Below are 25,000 nucleotides of genomic sequence, written 5' to 3'. Positions count from 1 at the left end.
TCACAATACCAACTTTTATGAGGCAGTATTGCTTTGTTTTCACAATATAGTTTCCTGAAAAATTCCTGAAAAATCAACATGGAGTTATAAGTGGTTTCTCCCCGACAGCAGAGATATGTCATATGTATGTAGGCACACACATTTGCAGGTACATACGCGAATGCGCACGCACACACACACACTCACACACGCAAAGGCTGACATGTCCCACTGTCTATAAATAGAGCAGGGAACAGAGGAACAAAGCACTTTACACGAACCACTGTGACAAGCAGAGCAGCACGGGGACAACACAGCCCCCTGTGTGTATTTTATACTGTACGTGTGCATGCCAATGCATGCGTGTGTGCATCCACTTGCTCTTAGTTTGGACTCGCCTCTCCTCAGTCCTCAGCGCTCTAGCCTCCCCCTCCCCTCCTGCATGTCAGACTCCTTCTAGCCTCCCTCTCCTCCATGTCAGACTCCTTCTAGCCTCCCTCTCCTCTCCTCCATGTCAGACTCCTTCTAGCCTCCCCCTCCCCTCCTCCATGTCAGACTCCTTCTAGCCTCCCTCTCCTCTCCTCCATGTCAGACTCCTTCTAGCCTCCCTCTCCTCTCCTCCATGTCAGACTCCTTCTAGCCTCCTCTCCTCCATGTCAGACTCCTTCTAGCCTCCTCTCCTCTCCTCCATGTCAGACTCCTTCTAGCCTCCTCTCCTCCATGTCAGACTCCTTCTAGCCTCCCCCTCCTGCATGTCAGACTCCTTCTAGCCTCCTCTCCTCCATGTCAGACTCCTTCTAGCCTCCCCCTCCCCTCCTGCATGTCAGACTCCTTCTAGCCTCCCTCTCCTCTCCTCCATGTCAGACTCCTTCTAGCCTCCCTCTCCTCTCCTCCATGTCAGACTCCTTCTAGCCTCCTCTCCTCCATGTCAGACTCCTTCTAGCCTCCTCTCCTCCATGTCAGACTCCTTCTAGCCTCCCCCTCCCCTCCTGCATGTCAGACTCCTTCTAGCCTCCCTCTCCTCCATGTCAGACTCCTTCTAGCCTCCTCTCCTCCATGTCAGACTCCTTCTAGCCTCCTCTCCTCCATGTCAGACTCCTTCTAGCCTCCTCTCCTCCATGTCAGACTCCTTCTAGCCTCCTCTCCTCTCCTCTCCTCCATGTCAGACTCCTTCTAGCCTCCTCTCCTCTCCTCCATGTCAGACTCCTTCTAGCCTCCTCTCCTCCATGTCAGACTCCTTCTAGCCTCCCTCTCCTCTCCTCCATGTCAGACTCCTTCTAGCCTCCTCTCCTCTCCTCCATGTCAGACTCCTTCTAGCCTCCTCTCCTCTCCTCCATGTCAGACTCCTTCTAGCCTCCCTCTCCTCTCATCCATGTCAGACTCCTTCTAGCCTCCCTCTCCCCTCCTGCATGTCAGACTCATTCCCTCATCTCTTTTTAAAATACCTCTTAGCACGAGAACACATCGTTCCACAACAGATCTTCTATTCTGTGTGTAACTCAGGCAGGAGGTTTACACATTTAGTCTCCCCCAATTTATCCACTCATTCAGTGTTTGCTAATAAGCATGGCTGCACACAACTTTCTTGGTCTAGTACTCAGAGGAGCACCTGGAGGAGTTACTTGGTGCTCCTAAAATGCAGCGACCCGTCTCGCCGGATGGATAAAAGAGGGATGCATGAATAACTTATAGCAAAACGATATTTATTGGATAAGTGGGGACTGGGGAGTCAATGGACAGTGGGATGAATCTAGAGTATTGCAACTCTAGATTCATCCCATTATTTAAACAAATCTAGAGTTGCAAATTGCAGCTATAGGTCCATGTGTATTCCAGCCCTATATGCATATTCTAATACAAACTTCTTAATACTTCCTAAGGATAATATGAGCCGATCTACTAGCTCACAACGTGTTGCGGAGGCGACACGTTGTAAGCTTGCAGATCAGCTATTTGTTTAACATACGACACGTCGTACGGCGAAGCATACGTCAGGCTTCCCTTTTGTTTTTAGCACAGAGTCAGACAGTCAGACACACATGGCTCCTCGGTGCAAAATAAACAGTGTACACTACCCGACTTTACGATAATAAGGGACATTATGTCGGGACACGCTGTTGTCATGTTACAATTTACAATTTACAATTTACAATTTAGGCATTTAGCAGACGCTCTTAATCCAGAGCGACTTACATTAAGCAAGAACAAAAAGCATGGGGAATACATCACATAAAAACATTTATCATGAAACATGTGTAAGCTAAGAAAGTAACAAATGTTGATAACGATAAGCTTCATGTTGTGCAGCAGCAGTGCCAGTCCGCAATGCTTTGCACTCCTCCCACTCCACTATGTCGGAACTAAAACCTGTACCCGTCGGTGGCCGGTGCCTAGGCTGTGAGAGACGGCATCGCACACGAGCAACTTGCTCCAGCACCCGGAAAACAAACACAAGCACAGCGGCGAATGGGAAGAGTGCAAAGCATCCAAAGCATCCCCTTTTACAACTTTTACTTTTTAGTTCGCTCCACATCTGAAACGGAGAAGCCGAACCATTTGTGTCAGGTTTTCTCAGTAGTAAACTCCCATCCTCCTGTCAACCGCCCTCCTCCCTCGTTTGAGTAAGGACGCGCTGTGATTAGCCACAATGGCCAGTGCACTTGTGCAAGACGTGCTGTGATTGGCCAGTAGTAGCTACTTTGAGTGGCAGTCAGTGGGAAATGCTCTCGCAACAGAATTTACTAGTATTCTGCCCGCTTCCCGGCGCTTGCATAATGAATTTTGACGACGCATGCGCACTGCCGCACCGCTTATGTGCAGCCCTGCTAATAAGCCCTGGTTCACTTATAGGCGGTGTTTGTAAGCAAATCACTGTTCATTGTTCACTGTACAAATTTGCACCATGGACCACTAGCAACACTATAATTGTTGACTTTGGATAGTGGGGCAGAAACACCAACAATGGGGAGGGAGCTATCAGTGCAGCTTTGATGAGTCAGCGTCATTATTCTCACTGTTGGTTCGACTCGCCTCCATCGTTACTAACCCAGTCCCTAACCTTAACGCACGCAAAGCCAGGTTGTCGGAAAAATGTGCCGGAGGAATTACAAGTGGATCTCGCTTTGACACCCTTTTGCTCTGCCAAAATATAAATTGAAACACAAAAGATATGCATTGGTTCGCAGACAGCAAAAGCTGATTGAAAAATGTTTCCTTCAAATATTAAAACGAAGCAGCAGTTTTTTATGCACCACATATCTGGGACAAACTCCCAGACAACTGCAGGTCTGCTTCACAACTCTCAGTTGTTTCAAATCAATGCTGAATGCTTTTCTGTTTGCTGCCGTGTTTTCTGTTTTCTTTTTATAGTTATTGCTTTGCTTTGGTGCAGGGAGGTGCCTTTTAGTTATTTCCTAGAAAGAATAAACACATTGAGATCACGTAGGGAGAGTCACATACAGCAAATAGTCTAGCCTGCTGGGAATCCAGCTGGGGAATATCTGTCAAGCATCAGAGCCCATGTGGTAGGCACATAATGTATTATTGTAAATGTTTGCTCATTCTTATTTTCTATTGCATTGTCTTATTGTTAATTAATGTTTTGTGTAAAGCAAAAAAATCAGTTGTTGTTGAAATAATTATGTTACATGAATAACTTGCGTTTCCCTCATGTACAGTATACGTCATTAGCTCAATGCTTCTGCACTTAAATTGTCTTTTTATTTTTATTGCAGGCTTGAAAGCTCGTCGTCACCTAAATAACCACAATGATAGATAGCAACGGGCCCATCACAGATCAGCTTGTTTTGGCACAGTTAAGTGGGATTAAAAGTTTAAACTCACTTCCACCCGTTATTGGAACAGCTCAGCAGGGTTTAAGCAAACACTGAGGATGATGAGGATTATATCAGCCACTATTCCAGCGTGATAACGCTCTCAATCAGCACTGTAAACCCCAGGTGACCATGTCTTCATCGCTGTATCAGTGTGTGGTTAACCTCATCTTACTGTATATACTGTATGCTGCAATAGTGTAACTTTCATGTCCTCCCCGGGATTCACACGCACAGTAGAAAATGTACTGTATACTGTTGAGCTAATACAGAAAGCCTGTTTGGCCAGAGAGATAAATGGTGTTTTGAGCACAAAAAAATGCTAAATAAAATAGTTTGTTAACGGATTTGGGAAAAATATTCAAGGTGTGTCTTCCTAGTTCTATTGGCAGTGCGAATAAAAGGTTTGGCACTGACAGCTCCGGTGGTTGCAAGATTAGGTCCGCTCACTCACTCACTCACTCACTCACTCACTCACGGACAGGAGTGAAAACATGATCTCCGCCCCGGCCTCACACACGGATAATGAAAGCGAGACCCTTCGCCATCCTTACCTCCAGAACTCGTCCACTGATGTATTTGATGCAGCTCTCACATTTCACCCCGTACTGGGCGTGGTAATCAGCCTCGCAGTACGGCACGCCGTCCCTGCAGGAGAGCCAACCATGCATGTTTACGCAGTGAAATTGGATCTACACACCGCATGATTTCAGATGGAGTCAAATGAGGCGTGTAGCGCGATATGAAAATGTGTAATGTGGTCTCAAAATGTGCAAACTGGGAGGATTCTCATAAAATGTAGGCTAAATGTGTGTGCATATGTTGTGTATGCTTACACGTGTGTGTGTGTGTGTGTGTGTGTGTGTGTGTGTGTGTGTGTGTGTGTGTGTGTGTGTGTGTGTGTGTGTGTGTGTGTGTGTGTGTGTGTGTGTGTGTGTGACTGTGTGTGTGTGTGTGTGTGTGTGTGTGTGTGTGTGTGTGTGTGTGTGTGTGTGTGTGTGTGTGTGTGTGTGCACTCACTTGCTGATGTACTCTCCAGTCAGGACCAGGTTGCAGGTCTGACATCTAAAGCAGCTGACATGCCACTGTTTCTCCAACGCCAGCAGAGACTGGCCCTGCTTGATCTCATCCCCACAACCAGCACAGTCTGCACAGACAGACACAGACAGACAGACAGACAGACAGACAGACAGACAGACAGACAGACAGACAGACAGAGGAGAGAGAGGGACAGTCAGAGACTAGTCTCACGTAACCAGAAAACTATTCCACAATCTCCGAATGCGCTTATATAGAGTCTAGAACTACATCTCCAGAAATCAGAATAAATAGCCTATGTTTAGAGCTTTTTTTATTTCCATTTCTGCTAAGCAGCAAGAATGTTTAGATGATTTCTATTTATATTAGGATAAATAAATAAATGAGGCTTCACTTCCACTTTAAATTGTACTCATGATCAGAGCTTCTGTTGTTATTGCTCCAGAGTCCAGAGACTGTTTGACGGAATTAAGAGAGGCAACAGACTGGCCACGCAAGACTAGTCAGAGTCTAGTCAGATACTCAGTGGAGAGATAGCACAGAGCAAGCGGCACAGAGAAGTACTTGTGCATCCTTAAGCACCTTCTGCATTCCCAAGTGTGGTTACCTTGCATTGACACAACCCCGATCTGCTTAATCAATAGTGTAACTAATGCAAATCAGTGCAGCTTGATCCCGAAACCTGAGCAGCGCTAAACATGATTTAATGCAGACAGAAAGCAAATATCAGTCAAGACGCTGCAGGGCTGAAACACAGCATCAATACACGTCCACTACACACTCACATAGAGCAAACATGTGCACAAGCACGTGCGCACACCACACACGCACACGCGCACACAGACACACACACACACACACACACACACACACACACACACACACACACACACACACACACACACACGCATGCACACACGCAGTCACACACACAGACACACACACACACGGAAAGAGGCCCTCGCGGACGTTATTGGTCTAGTGTTTAACAGAGTGGCGATTCACAGGAAACAATTAGAAGAACTCCAGTTGTTTCCATTTTAAACACATTTGGCTTTGTTTAACCTTTCCGTGCTCCCTGGAGGACGCTGGGAACCCAAGGGGCCACTCCACCATGCTGCCCTGTCACCAGGTCAGGCCGCATAACACACTCACACACGCCACGTGCACGCACACGTTCACCCACGCAGGCAGGCACGCACACACGCACGCACACTTTTGTTGGAAAATGAGGCCATGTTGCTTCAAGAGGAATTTGGGATGATATTCTGACTAACCACGTATAGGAGTCGGAGATGGCAGTATAAAGGCGTGAGAAGAAAGGTGTTTCATGTGTGCGATCCAACAGTAGTGTGTACATATACTGTACTGTACTGTAGGGGGGCGCAAAGTTATGGATCCCACCGCAGTTCTATAGGAAAGCCCCGCTGTGATTGGCCAGTATAGTCGCTGTGGTTGACAGTTCTCGTTTTTGCAACTATATGCCTAAACTTAACCCTAACCCTAACCCTCACCTCAGTAAAACGATGCCTGCCCGTGAGCCAATCAGACGCATGTTCACAACGCAACACAACCTGGTTATATCAGCTCAGCCTTCCCTGCCGGTGGGGGGATGGGGGGGGGATATTGGATCGTTTAAAAGATCATCAGTCTCCAGTCGATGTCTGTCAGTGCCCAGGGTCAGTTCATCAGCCGCTCTCTCTCTCTCTCTCTCTCTGCTGCACTCTGTCTCTGTCCCGAAGGCTGGCAGACAGACAGCGCCCGGCCGTCGACACAGAGTGATGTACTCGCGTCCTCCGGGGAGCCGTTGTGATTTTAACTCTGCGCTGAGCGGAGCGGGTCCAGAGAGGACAGTTAGTCACCGCCGCCGCCCCTAGCATCTGTTACGTGAACACGAAACCCTCTGAAGCCTTATTTATCGCTTTGTGAACGCGGTGGTGGCGTAACGCGGCTGGAAACGTGTCCGCATTGCTTTGCACTGTTAGCTTGTGGATCAGCTATTTTGGCTGGGCTCTATGTGAGGATTATTTATTTTACGGATTTGTTCTTCATGCAAGAGTGCATTGGGGTATATACTGTACACGCCCAGCCTCATGCACACACACAGGTACACGCACACACGCATGCACGCACACACACACGCACGCACGCACGCACGCACGCACGCACGCACGCACATGCTTGAATATTCATGAGGACACAGTATTCGCCTAGGCAAGCGAAATGTACAATATATGGCATAAAAGTGCAGGTGTGGGTACTTCAACACGTACTGTAAATACGTCCACTCACGCACAGGCACACTTCAGGAGATATAGGGTGAATATACATAAAGAGGTACTGACACACTGTTTATCAGTAGACACACCCCAGAGCATCAGTTTATGAGCATGCTCCAAATCCCACATCAAATGCTTTGCTACAGCCGAGCAATAAAGTACAGCAAGAGAGGGCACTGGGGAGAGAGCATACAGTATATATATACACTATGATTCTCTCCATGTTTACCGGAGACACTATAGCTTTTATTAAACGTACTGTACAATTCAAGAGTGTTATGACATGAGACCAAATTCTACAAAATGTCTTCTAAATCCTGACAGTTTTCTGAAAAACATATCAGTAGTGCTGAAACACCAGAGGACACCCAGAGTTATCTGTATTTGGCCAAAGACCCCCATCTGAAAATATTTAGTTCCAGGGACCCCCCCAGAAGCAAAGATTTAAGTTAAAAACCTTCGCTGTGAAAGAATATTCAAAAATAGCAGATCTACAAGCTCGCATATAGCTTATATATAGCTAGATATTGTTTATGCTGATGTTTATAATAATGGTTAAAGTGATTAAAAGGTGACACAGATGCGTTCCCGGTCTTAATGGGTTAAAACGTACTGCACAGTGTTCATCTAACTACCGTATATCAGACTTTTACTGTGCCGTTCGTTCGTGGCTTGTATTACCGTATACATATTTAATACATATTTAATGTCTCGTACTCGCACGAGCGACTTGAGGTCCTCTGCCTTATCTTTATTTAATGTTTTTCTTCTTTTTTTTTGGGTACACACACCAAATGTATATTTGATGTTGTCGATTTGGCATTTGACATTTTTTCCCTTTCTTATGATTATTGCTCTGGAACTGAGCTTGTACGGAAAATGATTCCACCGCAACTGTATACTGTACTTGACAGCTCAGTAAAGCAATGGAGATCATTTGACAGATCTTGATATTCTGGGGAACTAGTATACAATATAATCATCAGCACAACGATCATAGGTGGTGAGAGGCGAGAGCGAGAGCTCCTAGAGAGGACATGAATGCTCTGACTTACAGTAATAGTTGAAGTGAATCTTCTATAATTTGACCATAATTATGACATCGTGTACAGTTTGTAATGGGCATTGTTATTATGTGGGTCGAAACTTACGACTTGGCCCGTGAATCTTGATGGGTTCGTTGGGTTTGACGAGCGTGTGAGAGCACTGCTGGCAGACGCAGTCCTTCCCACTGAATGTCACTCTGTCCCCGATGGGAAACGGCTTCCTGAGAGAGAACACACACACACACACACACACACACACACACACACACACACGCACACACACGCACACACACACACACACACACACACACACACACACACACACGCACACATACACGCTTCCTATTATTAAGCGCACCGTTGGTCTCAGTATGTGTACATTAAGTGTAAACATGGAAATAATGAGGGGATTGAGTCAGAAACATGGCTGCCTGCGTGCCCACAGACGGACACACACCAGCAGACCCGCTGCCAGGGTCTGCGGAGCTGAGCGCACGCTGCCTACAGACTACAGTAGCTCTCTGTTGTTCCCACAGTGGCTTCGGTTCAGAGGCTGTTGACTGGACCTTGAGCACCTCACCTGGCTGCAGGCTGCTCAGTGATTACTCATCCACTGCCCTGATGACTACCTGGGCCCACCTGTGTGTCTCACCTCACCTGCTCCCTAATGAACCTAGTCTATATATAGCCCTTGATGCTCTCATGTGGTTGTTGGTTTGCTCTGCCTTGTGTATTCATTATGTCATGCCTTGCAAGGTGTACCTGAGTTCTACTTTTGCCAAGTAAAGACTTTAAGTTTATTCCCTGTGTCCGTGAATTCTGCATTTTGGGTCCTTAGCTGGGATAGAAGCCTGAGTTGCTGCCCTGGGCTTCCAGAGCGCTCACTCACCCACAATACTACTGTTGTTTCGCTATGTACCAATGAACCACTTATTAGTAGAGGAGAGCAGCTAGGGCTGCATACTGATCTACTAAACCAGCTTTTCTGAGTCAGGGCAAACTTGTGTATATATAGGAATTTAGAATATATGTTTATTGAGCATAATTGAGCATACGTAGATATATGAAGCATAGATTGGCGTCAGGGCTCTGTCCCTATTCATTCCCTGTAACATTAACATGTTATAGTTAAATTATAAGCCAAGTAGAATTACAGGGAATGAATAAAGCCCGTCACACACCGTCTGCGACCGTCTGCGGCGCGACGCGTTGCTGCGCGGCGCCGCCTGGAAAATAGAACTGTGTTCTATCGGCGCGCCAGGCGACGCGGCGTGACGCGGCGGACGGAGCCGGTGTGCGATAGGTTCATTGAAAATAATGGAGGCGGCCGTGTCCACCGCGCGGCGCCGCGCAGTGGACGCAGCCGGTGTGTGGTGGGCTTAAGACCCCCATGCAGGGCATGAGCAGCAGGTTAGCAGGGAGCGAGGCAGGGAGACAGCAGCAGCAGCAGCAGTGCACGACCGCACAGCAGGAGACAAGCCAGGAATGAGCCGGTAGGCAGATAGGTTTAAATAGCCGCTCTGATCAGGTAAAGAGTGCATGAGACTAGTCACCTGATCAGGTAAAGAGTGCATGAGACTAGTCACCTGATCAGGTAAAGAGTGCATGAGACTAGTCACCTGATCAGGTAAAGAGTGCATGAGACTAGTCACCTGATCAGGTAAAGAGTGCATGAGACTAGTCACCTGATCAGGTAAAGAGTGCATGAGACTAGTCACCTGATCAGGTAAAGAGTGCATGAGACTATTCATCTGATCAGGTAAAGAGTGCATGAGGCTAGTCACCTGATCAGGTAGGCGCGCTCACGAGTTGCCTGCCTGAACTAGCTACGCGGGCTTCGAATCATAAATCACACTTGTCATCAAAATGAACATATTACCTCGAGTTAACTTCTGTAGTTCCATGATTCCTATCATGCCCCCACCTGTTGCTCATTGGGAAGATTTACATAGAGCAGTCTCAACATTTATATGGCGAGGCAAGCGAGCTCGGGTTAAACTTACTACCTTACAAAATGAACGGCAATCTGGCGGTCTAGCTGTATCAAATTTTAAGTTTTAATATTTTCAAGCGTTATCATTTTCAGTTGGTTTAATTTAAATTCTGAGGCCCCTATATCTGAACTAGTATACATTCAGTATTTCAATATTATCCCCCCTGGCATAATATTGAAAAATCGATTCGTTTACAGGACATTGTCTTCACAGATATTTCATCAAAGCAGTGTACTGTAGATTGCGTTATGGTCCGATAATAGCGCATGCCATATCTTTATGGCGCAAATATGAAAAGTTACTTAAATGGGATACTAAGTGGCATGAACAGACTCCCTTATTCCATAACCCTTTATTGCTTAGTGGAGGCCGTCGTTTTGTAGCTCAATCATGGTCCAATTGTGGCATTCATGTACTTGCCGATGTTATGGATGACAATGGTTGCTCGGTGGCGCGCTACGAGCTTGTAGGATGGAGGATTAAGAAGATTATTTTTAAATTTCGAGGTCAGGCCTAAATGGGTTAAAGCAATATACAGTACAATGAAGTTTTAGTTTTTTATACATAATTTTTTATATTAATTATATATTATCAATAAGATCTTAAGTGTTTTTGCAATTATTTGGGGTCCACTTGCAATTTCCTCAAGGCCCACCAGTTTTTCCCTTCTTCTGCCTCTCTCACAATCTCCCTTCCATCTCTAGTTTAGATCTTGTCTACTGATTGCGTATTTGAATATTTCTTTGTTGTTGTTTATTTTCATACATTTGTGGCGTTCTTCATCCTATGTCAGTGTCACTCAAAAGCAACAATGGCCGATCTACAATCGACATGCTTGTGATCGTGAGCTTGTACATCTTCGGTTTTAACTTTTCCCAAATGCACCCCTCCCTCATCTCTCCTCTGCACATGCCCAAACCATCTCAGCCTACATATATCGCCTCTTGTTATTTCCCCAAAACTTTCTAACATGGGCTGATCCTCTCTACTGTAGTCATTTCTGATCCTGTCAATCCTTGTCACTCCTAAAGGTAATCCTCAGTTCCGCCACCTCCACCTCAGCCTCCTGTCTTTTCGTCAGTGCCAGCGTTTCCAAGCCGTACGGCATGGCTGCTTTCTCTTATACCGTACATCTTCCCTCTCACTCTCGCTGGTACCATTCTGTCACAAATCACTCCTGCGTCCTGACACTTCCGCTCCACCCTGCCTGCAGTCTGTTCTTCACCTCTGGTCCACACGCCTCGTTATTTTTGGATAGTTGCCCATAGGTATTTAAACTCCTTCACCTTCTCAACCTCTTACTCCTTGCATCCTCACTGTTCCACTCTGTCTTCTGTCTCGTTCAGAGTCAGACACACATAGTCTTACTCGCTCCTGCTATAGCTTTCTTTTTTCGGTGATCAAGTTTTTATTTTCTTTTCTGAATAAAATAGAACAGCGCACATCCTCCGATCTTGGTGCTGAGCCAAACTGTTAAACTAACAGATGTCATGAAGAAAAACAACGTTTCGACCGGTATTGGTCTTTTTCAAGCATACTTGAAAAAGATCAATACCGGTCAAAACGTTTATGTCCTGCCTGCTGTGATTGTGAATAAATACTTAGAGCATTACAAAAGTGAGTTGCGAGCCTTTGCCTTTCTTCATTTTATTTTCTGTTCACATATCTGGAGGTTTGGACGATCACGTCAGCTGCACGGTACTACAGCCATTTGACAATTACATGGGGTTCTCATTTGTCCCTGTCTGAGTATTTAATCAATGGAAAATGTTAGCAATAGCTTGTGAATGACTAAAGTACATTGAATCCAACGGATTTTTTTTTTTTTTTAATCCTGAAAATCATCTTGGACATACAAGGTTTTGACGATGTATCTTCCTGCATTTTCTCCTACCTCTCTCTCTGTGTCTCTCTTTTCACACGTACGTACATGCACACACACACACACACACACACACACACACACACACACACATGCACTCACATACCAGATAAGTGGCAGGAACACAGCTCCCATAACATGAAGTAAGTCGTATCATGATATGCTGCTCTCTGCCACGTTTTTTTAGGCGATGCATCTGATTGATTTCTTTGTGAGCGGAGAGGCTGAGGGAATGAAGTGGAGGCTAAAAGGCTTACGGAGCCTGTTTAAAGAGATCCTTTAGTCCCCTGTTGAAGTTCAGGGCCACAGGCCCATACGGAGGCTATAGACTATAGTCTCTGCCAGTGCATACGTCAGCACGTGCCTGTGTACAAGGCTATTATAGTTTTCTTATTTTTCGATCGGATTCTTTCCTAATAGAAGAGTTACGCTCGAGCGCTGTTCGTGCAGCCTGGAGAGGGACAAGCTGGAGTTTGAAATACATTCTTTTCAACGAGAGCGGCGCGAATAAGAGCAATTTTTAGGCATGTGTGCAACATGCCAACTGTTTTACAGTATTGTACAGTAACAACTAAAGTCTCTGTAATGTGTATGTTGTACGATTACTACAAAACAATCTAAAATAAAGGGATTTAAGATCATTAAAGCTGGGCTGTTGCCTGGGTCCAATGCATTTCTGCCTACTTCCGGTCCAGGACTTGTCCCTATATTTGTATATTCTCAATAGGAGTGGCCGAGTTCTCGTAACTCTGTCTTACTCTATGGCTCTGGTCTCCACCAAGCTAAAGGCATGTATGTTTTGCACTCCGGCCGTGTGTGTGTGTGTGTCCGTCCATCTGTTTGCGTACAGCTAATCTCCGGCACCGTTGGCCCGTTCCATGTCAAACTGTGAACACACACTCTCTGGATGCCAAACCGCTGTCCCAAACTTTCCAGAACGACCTATTATAGCGCCACAATGAGGCAGATTATTGCAAAACATATTTCTTTATATTACTCGTACACATTTTATTCATAAATCACACAAATCGGTATACACTATCTCAATACTATGATCAATATGGATCGGTCCGATTTCCCACAATTGCTGTGAAACATCGCACGCACATTTCCACTGTACGTTGAGGAACAATTAATGCCTCCCTTTGTGTGTGCGTGCCCGCATGTGTGTGTGTGTGCGCACACACACACAATGTTTTACATGCAGTACAGTGGGTGCCCACAGCATACTGCTGCAGACTAGTACATGCTGTGACAGAGTACAAGAATATGTTAGCCTGAGTTGACATGACTCTCTGCGTGTGCGTGCGTTTATGTGTGCGTGCGTGCATGTGTGTATATACATATTTAATGCTCTGGGCACAGAAGCTATTTCTGTCCTCAGCAGTGAGCCCGCTGGCTTTCATTGAACTATGCTCTTTGGAGAACAAGAACGTCTGAAAAAACTGAAACTGAGGATGGATGACGTGGAGGATAATGATGGACATGTCATGATTATAGGTTCAGTTTATTAATCGTACGGCAAACTATATATAAGAATCTTGGGTGTATCAGTTATTTCTGTATTCACTTGATAAAATTGTTTGCGAACTGTCATGTTGGTTTATTGTCATTTATTGTAATTGCACGACACTTAAATAAATAATCAATCAATCAATCAATCAATCATCAAATCATATAAAGAAGAGGAAGGTGGCGATGATGAAGACGATGAGGAGGGAAGAGAGACGCTATAGGGTGGAAGAGACGATGGAGGAGGAGTTATGGAGGGAAGAGAGACGCTATAGGGTGGAAGAGACGACGGAGGAGGAGTTATGGAGGGAAGAGAGATGCTATAGGGTGGAAGAGACGATGGAGGAGGAGTTATGGAGGGAAGAGAGATGCTATAGGGTGGAAGAGACGATGGAGGAGGAGTTATGGAGGGAAGAGAGATGCTATAGGGTGGAAGAGACGATGGAGGAGGAGTTATGGATGATAGAGAGACGCTATAGGGTGGAAGAGACGATGGAGGAGGAGTTATGGATGATAGAGAGATGCTATAGGGTGGAAGAGACGATGGAGGAGGAGTTATGGATGATAGAGAGATGCTATAGGGTGGAAGAGACGATGGAGGAGGAGTTATGGATGATAGAGAAACGCTATAGGGTGGAAGAGACGATGGAGGAGGAGTTATGGAGGGAAGAGAGATGCTATAGGGTGGAAGAGACGATGGAGGAGGAGTTATGGAGGGAAGAGAGACGCTATAGGGTGGAAGAGACGATGGAGGAGGAGTTATGGATGATAGAGAGATGCTATAGGGTGGAAGAGACGATGGAGGAGGAGTTATGGATGATAGAGAGATGCTATAGGGTGGAAGAGACGATGGAGGAGGAGTTATGGATGATAGAGAGATGCTATAGGGTGGAAGAGACGATGGAGGAGGAGTTATGGATGATAGAGAGATGCTATAGGGTGGAAGAGACGATGGAGGAGGAGTTATGGATGATAGAGAGATGCTATAGGATGGAAGAGACGATGGAGGAGGAGTTATGGAGGGAAGAGAGATGCTATAGGGTGGAAGAGACGATGGAGGAGGAGTTATGGAGGGAAGAGAGACGCTATAGGGTGGAAGAGACGATGGAGGAGGAGTTATGGATGATAGAGAGACGCTATAGGGTGGAAGAGACGATGGAGGAGGAGTTATGGATGATAGAGAGATGCTATAGGGTGGAAGAGACGATGGAGGAGGAGTTATGGATGATAGAGAGACGCTATAGGGTGGAAGAGACGATGGAGGAGGAGTTATGGAGGGAAGAGAGACGCTATAGGGTGGAAGAGACGATGGAGGAGGAGTTATGGAGGGAAGAGAGATGCTATAGGGTGGAAGAGACGAAGGAGGAGGAGTTATGGAGGGAAGAGAGACGCTATAGGGTGGAAGAGACGATGGAGGAGGAGTTATGGATGATAGAGAGATGCTATAGGGTGGAAGAGACGATGGAGGAGGAGTTATGGAGGGAAGAGAGACGCTATAGGGTGGAAGAGACGATGGAGGAGGAGTTATGGATGATAGAGAGACGCTATAGGGTGGAAGAGACGATGGAGGAGGAGTTATGGATGATAGAGAGACGCTATAGGGTGGAAGAGACGATGGAGGAGGAGTTATGGATGATAGAGAGACGCTATAGGGTGGAAGAGACGATGGAGGAGGAGTTATGGATGATAGAGAGACGCTATAGGGTGGAAGAGACGACGGAGGAGGAGTTATGGATGGAAGGATGAAAAGATAAGTAACGTGAACGATGGCGACAGCGGCCAGACGGAGCTGAAAGGAACGGCCTTCAGCCTCGAGCTGCCCCCCCCCCCACAGTACTGTACACATACTGTACACACGCCCCTGACGTTGCGTATCTGTGGTCAGTTTTGGAGGCCACATGACCACATCAGACATCAGACACAACAGCACACTGTTCTGGACAGAGGCAGGAAGCAGAGAATATATACAGCAATGTTATGTTAAACACAACACACACTGTAGATGAGAACTGTCTGTCTGTCTGTTTCCCCTCACTTCCATGCACACTATATTTTTTTACTTGAGAGCTAAGGAGACCGCGTGGGCACAGTACTGTACCTGCACAGGCTGCAGACGAAGCAGGTGGGGTGGTACGTGCGTCCGAGGGCAGAGACCACCTCTCCCGTGATGAAGCCGTCGCAGCGGTCGCAGCGCGTCCCGTACAGGCGCTGGTAGTCCGACGTGCAGATGTATTCACCCTTCTTCTGGAAGAAGCCAGAGCGGGCCAGGTCACAGCTACACACTGCAGAGAGAGAGAGAGAGAGAGAGAGAGAGAGAGAGAGAGAGAGAGACATCAGAGACATGTACAGGTACTTCCCACGGATTACAATCACCCAAGGAGAGTTTGAAAACCACCACAAAAAAAACATTGAAATACTGTAAAGCGTCTCCTATATGGATGTATAACTATCTCCGACAGAAAATGCACAATCTTTTATAGTCTCACAAGATAGTATTACTCAAAGTGTTAATATAACACAGCTCTGTTAACATGTTTATTGTATTGTTTTATCTTGATTGTTTTTGTTCCACTTTGGCAATGTAAAGGTATGTTTTCTCATGCCAATAAAGCTCCTTTGAATTGAATTGAATTGAATTGAATTGAGAGAGTGAGAGTGAGAGTGAGAGTGAGAGTGAGAGTGAGAGAGAGAGAGCAGACAGAGCAGGCAGACAGACAGACAGACAGACAGACAGACAGACAGACAGACAGACAGACAGACAGACAGACAGACAGACAGACAGACAGACAGACAGACAGACAGACAGACAGACAGTTTATGAGTTAATGAGAGTTGGAAATAGAGAGCGAGATGAAGGATAAATATTCCCATTATTGCATGGTATGCTGTGGTTGCAATGCAGACGTCAACAGATGTCAACACTGTAAACAATACTGAAGTTGGATGCTAAACAAACTGTGCACATTGTGCGTGGTTTGTTGCATGCGCCCCAATAGATCAGATTTTTGCTGACTAAGCCATTGCGTGTGTGTGTGTGTGTGTGTGTGTGTGTGTGTGTGTGTGTGTGTGTGCGTGTGTGCGTGTGTGTGTGTGCGTGTGTGTGCGGCAACATTTTCTTCAATTAAATAAAGCTGAGATAATTGTTTTTGGACCACAGAATCAGAGACAGAGTGTAATCTCTCACCTTGAAGAGTCAGGTGAGAGATCTTGGTGTCCTAGACTCAGATTAAAAATGTAACAGTCATATAAAAACTGTAATTTCATCTGCCTATTATCACCTTAAAGATATTGCAAGAGTTAGAGGAATTATGTCCAAGCAAGACCTAGAGACACTTACATACATGCTTTTGTTTCCAGTAGACTGGACTACTGTAATGGTCTGCTCACAGGACTTTCAAACAAAGTTCTTCGTCAACTCCAACTGATTCAGAATGCTGCTGCTAGAGTGCTGTCGTCAGCACTCTAGGAAATATGATCATATTACACCAGTCCTAAAATCCTTACATTGGCTACCAGTATCCCAGAGAATTGATTTTAAAATGCTGTTACTTGTCTATAAATCTTTTTGTGGCTCTGGGCCCAGCTACATCTCAGACATGCTGAAGCAATATGAACCATTCTAGATTCTAGAACCCTTAGGTCATCTGGGGCTGGCCTACTAATTGTTCATCCCATAGTTGGAACAAAACATGGGAAAGCAGCATTTCACTATTATGCACCACATAATGTGTAACCTGGAATAATATTCCAGGTTACATTAGGAAATCCCCAACCATCGCTGTTTTTAAGTCTAATTTAAAAACATATTTACTTAACATTGCCTATCCTAATGATGATTAATAACAGCTAGGTCTTGCCTGGGCTTTTAATCAAAGGTGGGAGTATTTGTTCTAATTTATATGGCAATTATGTTCTCTTACAGTATTTCATTGTGTCTATTGTAATCTTTGTTTATTTTTGAAGTGCACTGTTGCACTCTTTTTATTTCTGTAAAGCACTTTGAATTGCCTTCTGTATGAAAGGTGCTATATAAATAAAATTGCCTTGCCTTGTGTGTGTGTGTGTGTGTGTGTGTGTGTGTGTGTGTGTGTGTGTGTGTGTGCGCGCTCATGCGTGCGTGTGCCACAGAGCAACCTACATCATCCTGTTGTTGTGCTCCCTGTTAGAAACAGTGTGACAGCATGCTGTAGGTGAAGGTCAAGCAAGCACTGTCAGCACACACACACGCGCACGCGCACGCACACGCACACGCACACGCACACGCACACACGCACGCACGCACACACACACACACACACACACACACACACACACACACACACACACACACACACACACACACACACACACACGTATATTGGCCCAGACAGGTGCGAGGGAGGGAGAAGGATTAGTCTGAGAGCGAAGATTGAACATATTGGGAGACGAGGGTGGGAGGGTTCAGACGGAGTAAAGCCATGGCAGTCCAGCTAACTGATTTACAGACACAATTATCGATCACCCACCCAGCCAGTGACACGCACGCACGCACGCACGCATGCACGGCTCTCTGTCTCACCCACCCAGCCAGGCTGTGCTGAGTCCCACTCACTCCACAGTCTCACACCCTGACTGACACAGCACTGTGTCAGCATACATCCATGGATGCCCGGAGGCAGTGGTGGGAAGTAACTACAAGTACATTGACTTAAGTACTGTATACAATTACAATCACAATGTGTCACATCGTGAGCTCGTAGATCGGTCATTTTCAAATGGCCGAAATGTACATATAGGGTTGAAGTGGTCAAAGTATGTTTTGTAATAATATCCATAAATAATACAAAGTAACTATAGTAACTAAATCTGTCAAATAATTGTAGTGGAGTAAAAGTATAATATTTGCCTCTGTGATCTGTAGACAGTGGAGTATTCAGGTTTCATATTTGTATTGAAGGGATAGCCCCGTTGAGATCTCATTTTCGAGGGGGACCCACGAACAAGATACATAAAACGTACAGTACACAGACAGACAATATGTGACCAAATTTGACTGAGAGCCTGCCATCGCGCAAAAGTGAACCTCGCTTTTTTCTGCAAGACATTAATTACTCAATGGCAGTCCCTCAGTCAAATTTGGTCCCATATACAGATAGCTCAGCCTCTCCCATCCCACCCCACCAACCACCACATCGTCAGCTGTTAAGAAACAGAGGAATGAAAGTGCAAATACATCCGTGATTGTGCTATAACTGGTACTTAACAATAAGGTGAGTCAAGATGTAAATGAAGGGAAGTCCTAAAGCGACTGAAAGATGAAATCGATCTAAGAGATAGAGGAAGATTATTCCAATCAAATGGGGCTTCATAACAGAAAGACCTCCGTCCAACCTCATGGAAGATTTTTTGTTGCTTTAAAGTAAGGGTATTGTAGATGTCTAAGTGGATATGATGAAGTAGACTGGACCATGAAGGGCACTTCAAATAAATTAATTTATAAATGAAGAGAAACCAATGTAATTGCCTTCTTGATTTTTCACCACTGGACTGGTGAACACACTGACCAGCAGGGGGAGCTCTAGCACACCCCCTGATGCTTAATAAAAAACCCTCAGCATTCTTCCATAAACATATAAAAACTAAGAATGGTACATGTTATGTCCAAAATCTGCTACCAACCGTGCAGAAACCCACTGCTGCCCATTAAGACCTGAGGTCCAGATTGTACAAATGTCTCCTTAAATCCTAACAGTTTTCTGAAAACCTGTTTCTACATCATTGGTCCTCAAACCTTTTCATGTGTTTGGCCGCCAACCCCCATGTCAAAATATGTTGTTTCAGGGACCCCCCCCCCCACCCACCCCCACCCGCCCAGAAGCAAATATATGAGTTAAAAACATTCGATGTGAAAGAATGAAATATTCAAAGACTGGCACACATTTTGACGATTTTTCAAAAATAGCAGAGCTACGAGCTCATAGCACAGCACTCTGTGCCGCGCTATGAGCTCGTAGATCTGATAATAATAATGGTTGAAGTGGTTAAAAGCTAAGATGCGTTCCAGGTCTCATTCCCTCTCATCTATAATGCAGCAAGCAAGGCTAGGTATAGACACTTCTGATGAAGTATTATTATTAATAATACAGGCTACTGCATATTGTAAGATAGTAGGTGTGTGTGGCGTCTGCTTCCTCTGAGGACATGTATTGAACATGGGAAATGCACACATGTTATGTACGGTATATGCCACACACGCATGCTCAATAAACATAATTATGCGTTGGCATGCTCAATGTTGTGTCTGCTTTAATCAAAGCAGTGTTTTCATGACAGGAACATTTGATCCGACTGAATTGGAACTTTGCCACGCGGTCGTCTCAAATGTCTCAACAAAAAAAAGGCCGGGAGAACAAGTATTGACAAAAAGCAGAATACATATAGCGTTTCTCTTTAGCATTCAAACCTCTGCATAGTAGTGTATATCTCATCAGAAAAAGGAAATAAAAATCCGGGAAACACAAGCCGCAGACAGAGATGTTAATCAGGCGGTTTACAATATCAGGTTTGACTGACAGACAGTGCACAGCGGTGTATAATGCTGAGCATTGATTGGGACTCAGCGGCGGCTGCATGTGGATCATGTCACAGTAAATAAAATAGTACAACTCAAATGTGCAGACAGTGGCCGTTCTGCTCCCAGTTAGTGTCCCACTCCCGGCTGCATCACATGATAATAATAATACAAGCAGATAACAGGCTTCGCTGGAACACTTTAACCGATTTGGGCCTGACGTCGAAATAAAAAAAATGTTCGCTCTGAAAGAATATATACCTATTCAAAGATTTGTGGCGCATTTTTACGATCTTTCAAAAATAGCAGACCTACAAGAGTGGCGCGCTATGAGCTTGTAGATCTGCTATTTTTCAATAGCTAAAGTATAACAGAATGCTTGAAACACCAAAAGGGGTTCCCACTTCCCGCCCAAAATGAGTTAAAATTGCTGCCACCGGCAAAGTTTTGACGTCCAATTTTTTTAAAGCCAGAAATGCTTGGTTTTGGTGTTCTCTGGCACACGCACACGCGCACAGACACACGCACACACACACACACACACACACACACACACAGACACACACACACACACACACACACACACACACACACACACACACACACACAGACACACACACAGTCGCACACACACTTCAAAGGGGCCTCATTTAATCCGGGAGCTGTTTATGAGTGGAGCATATTGACTTAATAGCGTAATAAAAGATCAATGGGCCTTTCACTTAAAAACAAAACAATCTGTGCTCCCACAGGAGGACGGAAAGGCATAAATCCACCATCCCACCGCGATGGAAGGCTGTGTATGTGGAGTGATAAGAAGATGAAATGTGACTTCGTGTGCGCTGAACGTATAACAGTGATGGATTTTCATCAGCATCAGACAGACGGGCTGCACACACACACACGTGTGTGGCTTGTGTCTATGATATATAGATATATTATGCGTGTGTGTGTGTGTGTGTGTGTGTGTGTGTCTGTGTCTGTGTGCAAACCACATTTTCCAGAACCGCTGAACAATGGCATGAGTATTTCAAACGCATCGTATTCGCGGCTGCATTTTAAAGCAACTCACCAGAAACCCAAATCACATGCTATCTGATTCCTGCATGGAAACACACGACCACACACACACACACACACACACACACACACACACACACACACACAGAGAGAACATTTCCACATCAGAACGGTCTGTCCTCCGCGGGAAGAAATATTGTTTCTCGAGAGCGCTGAAAAACATGCAATCACTGCATGCAATTGTTTTAATATGCTGACACATAAACTGTCCTCAAAAGTGCTTAACATTCTCTTTTTGTCTATTTCTCTCTCTCTCTCTCAGTTCATACTTTCGCCTGCCCCCCCCCCCCCTCCCTCTCTCTCTCTCTCTCTCTCTCTCTCTCTCTCTCTCGCTTTTCAATCTGTGCTCCCATTGATCTTTCAAATGACTGGAGTCGGCTCAATTAGCCTAATGCACTTAATTAGCATACGGCCGCCTGGCCAAATTGCAGCCATCCAACCAGATGTGGGGTGCGTCTGGATTGGCTGGCCCGGGCTCCATGGTTCACCTGTTCCGGCTAATCACGTTGGTTTCCTGTGGCTGCCGGACTGATTGGTTAGAGGCATTGCGAGGGACGGCCCCTTCCCCAGTTGCCATAGGAGATTGTAAACCTTCCACGGTTGCCCTAGAGACAGCTAGAGGTCCCATTGTTGTGAATGGGTAGTATTGGGAACGGATCGATGTCCAGGGCGATACCCAGAGGCAGAGACGGTTGAGTTTAGACACTCCTTTTAGAAATGGTATATAGGTTTACACCACGTCCATGTGTGTCCACGAAACTGTTGCAGTGTGGTGCTGGAAATTAATTAATTGACGGCTCCAATGGCTGCGGCATGCCCTCAGAATGGACAAGGTTTCCAGTGTAATGGCTCCCCCAATTATGCTGCTGTAAACTGCAGTTTAACGATCCAAACTTGTAAAATAGGACCCGTTCTGATGTTAACACGGTCCTGAGCCTTGAGATGGACGGACCAACACCTGGAAAGAGGAATCATGGGAGGCCACAACTGTGACCTCGGAGCTGAAAATGGAACCCCCAACTATTTCCATGTTTACAGGTCTGTTCGCTGCAGGGGGACCCCTGCATGAGGTTCTTTGCGATGGTTACCATTCAAATCCATGGCAGATATCAGATCAAACAGACACGTCACAGAATCCTCATGGATGGTTTTCTTCCTCTTCCACGTTTGATACAGAAGATGAAAATCTATGTTTTCTACACTAGCCTATTTCTATGCTGCAACATTGTTTACATTGTGTGGTTTCAACGGATGATGCAAAAAAAGAAAGGTGTGCCGACGATAACAGACCAGCTCTGTTTAAAGTCTATGTAAATGTCGTATCGTAACAATATTTATTCAGTGTTTTGCTGTAACTGCAGACGCCTTGGAAAAGGTGAATTATTCAAGGCTACAGAAACACCAGAAACATGTCACAACCAGTCTGGGTTCTGACTTCAGGAGGATGCCTTCCAAGTTCCAACTGCCCCACAAGTGAACCCATTCATTGAAAGACAAGACAGACAGACAGACAGACAGACAGACAGACAGACAGACAGACAGACAGACAGACAGACAGACAGACAGTAAATGAAAAGTAAGTGTTCTGTGACATATGATCCTGCTGTACATCACTTTCTTTTGAAATTAAACTGTTACTTGAAACCCCACATTCTTTACAGTAATCCATTTTGAGTATACTTGCGCACGCACGCACGCACGGACGCACGCACGGACACACGCACGGACACACGCACGCACACACGCACGCACACACGCCCAACATCAACTTGGTCTCCTCTTTTGTCTTCAACACAGTTTGGATGAGACAGTGAAACTATAATGTACAGGATACCAACCAACCCGGTCTCACCGAAACACAGATTGGCTATTCTGTAAATACACTACCAGAAAACCCCAACATCCGTACATATTAGACTGAAATCCTCCCCGTAGACCGTGAGCTGGTGAAATAATGGATTTGGCAGTAGTTTATGTACGGAATTTCCAATCCGTGTTATTTCACTGTGTTTGGGTGAGATCAGACTGAATACCTTAAGGTCCTATTCATCGGTATGACAAAGAAAACAAATTAGTTTTTGACTTTTTTTCCCTCTTTTTATTACTATCCCTTACCCGTAGTGAAATACTTGCGGGGGGTACTGCGCCCTGGGTGCGTTTTTTCACTATCCTTGTCTGTTGCTCTGCTAATTTATTTTGGGTTTTTTTTGGGGGGGGACGACGGGGGGGGGGGGGGACGTGTGTACGTCCACATCTGCGGATCATAAGCCTGGTGATTACAGGCTAGTGGTGGATGCTGACTTCTGCTGCTGTGGTCATTATAGAAGCGCGCTGATTAGGTGTCCGCAGGGGGGCCGCGTGATTGGCTGTTTATCTCCAACAGACGCAATTAAAATCCTCTTCTCCAGGTCAGGGCACACCCATGCCGGAACCCCAAAAAACATGCACGCACGCACGCACGCATGCACACACACACACACACACACACACACACACACACACACACACACACACACACACACACACACACACACACACACACACACACACACACACACACACACAGTGAAGACTTTATACTCTCTGTATTTAGTTTTTCAAGCAGTCTCTAAATCTGTGTCACTGTCTCCCTACGTTGTTTATTGTCCCTATTGCATCCTTCATCACCCAGCCGCTCTCTCCCCAAACTCCTTCCCCTCATGAATGCTAAATGGTGCATTTATACAGCGCTTTAATCCACATATTACGTTCATCCATTCACACAGCGACAGAGGAGGAAACCATGCAGGGCACCAACATGCACATTGTGTCCTCAACTCAACACTAACTCTGGGGGAGCCCGGGATCGAACTGGGAGCCTCACGGTTGCCAACCTAGTGTTCTACCGGCCACTCTACCCCTGATCCACTGCCGCTCCCTCGTCTCTCATCTCATCACGTTGCTGTTATTGGTGTCATTAGATAAATGCACACATGCTCCCTTCATCGCCAGAACGCTTGCAGGCCAACACTGTTGCACACACACACACACACACACACACACACACTAATTGTTTCTCTGTTGTCAACACTATACTAACACCCAAGGCTATGGGGCAGCCACACCAATAGACACACACACACACACACACGCACGCACACACACACGCACAGATGCTGCTGCTGCGGAACATGCATGTAGGACCAAAGCCACTGACACCACGCTGCAGGGGAGCACACACACACACACACACACACACACACACACACACACACAGAGTGATCCGTCCAACACTGCAGTGGTACCCCCTGGCTCCCGGAACTCTTGGTCCGTTCACCAAGTGTAAATAATGTGTTTTCTCAAATTGTGCCAAAACACAGGGTGGGAGAGAGAGAGAGAGAGAGAGAGAGAGAGAAAGAGAGAGAGAGAGAGAGAGAGAGAGAGAGAGAGAGAGAGAGAGAGAGAGAGAGAGAGAGAGAGAGAGAGAGAGAGAGAGAGAGAGAGACACCAATACTGGGTGGGAGAGAGAGAGGGAGGGTGCTCATGGCAATGGAGGCAGAGAGACACGGGGAGACTGAGAGATGGAGAGACAGAGGGACAGGGAACTTAGGGGCAGAGAGAGAGAGAGATAGGGCCGGAGAGACAGAAGGAAAGAGAGACAGGGGGAGATAGAGAGACAGAAGGAAAGAGAGACAGGGAGACTAAACCCTAATTTATGCTCCATCTGTGATGACATCACATGCCCGACTAACGCCAGACCTTCAAGCCCAGAGAGATGAGTTATATATCATTTTAAAGCGAACATTTTTTAACTCAAATATTAGTTTT

At 45.7% G+C, this 25,000-nt stretch overlaps 1 protein-coding gene across 1 annotated transcript in view; it reads right to left on the bottom strand.

The window, feature by feature from the left end:
* Window positions 1–25,000, bottom strand: part of ablim3 (actin binding LIM protein family, member 3) — a 101,974-nt gene that overhangs the window by 41,286 nt on the left and 35,688 nt on the right. Inside the window, exons 3-6 of the mRNA XM_080773477.1 lie at window positions 15,662–15,845; window positions 8,281–8,396; window positions 4,833–4,959; window positions 4,367–4,460 (exon numbers count right to left, since the gene is read on the bottom strand). Of these exons, the coding sequence (XP_080629603.1) occupies window positions 4,367–4,460; window positions 4,833–4,959; window positions 8,281–8,396; window positions 15,662–15,845 (521 nt within the window). The remainder of the gene's footprint in view (window positions 1–4,366; window positions 4,461–4,832; window positions 4,960–8,280; window positions 8,397–15,661; window positions 15,846–25,000) is intronic.

This window comes from Protomyctophum bolini (genome assembly GCF_963924005.1).
Source record: "Protomyctophum bolini genome assembly, chromosome: 10".
Taxonomy (NCBI): Eukaryota; Metazoa; Chordata; class Actinopteri; order Myctophiformes; family Myctophidae; genus Protomyctophum; species Protomyctophum bolini.
The sequence above is the reverse complement of the archived record's forward strand: the minus strand, read 5'-3'. Positions and strand labels throughout refer to the sequence as shown.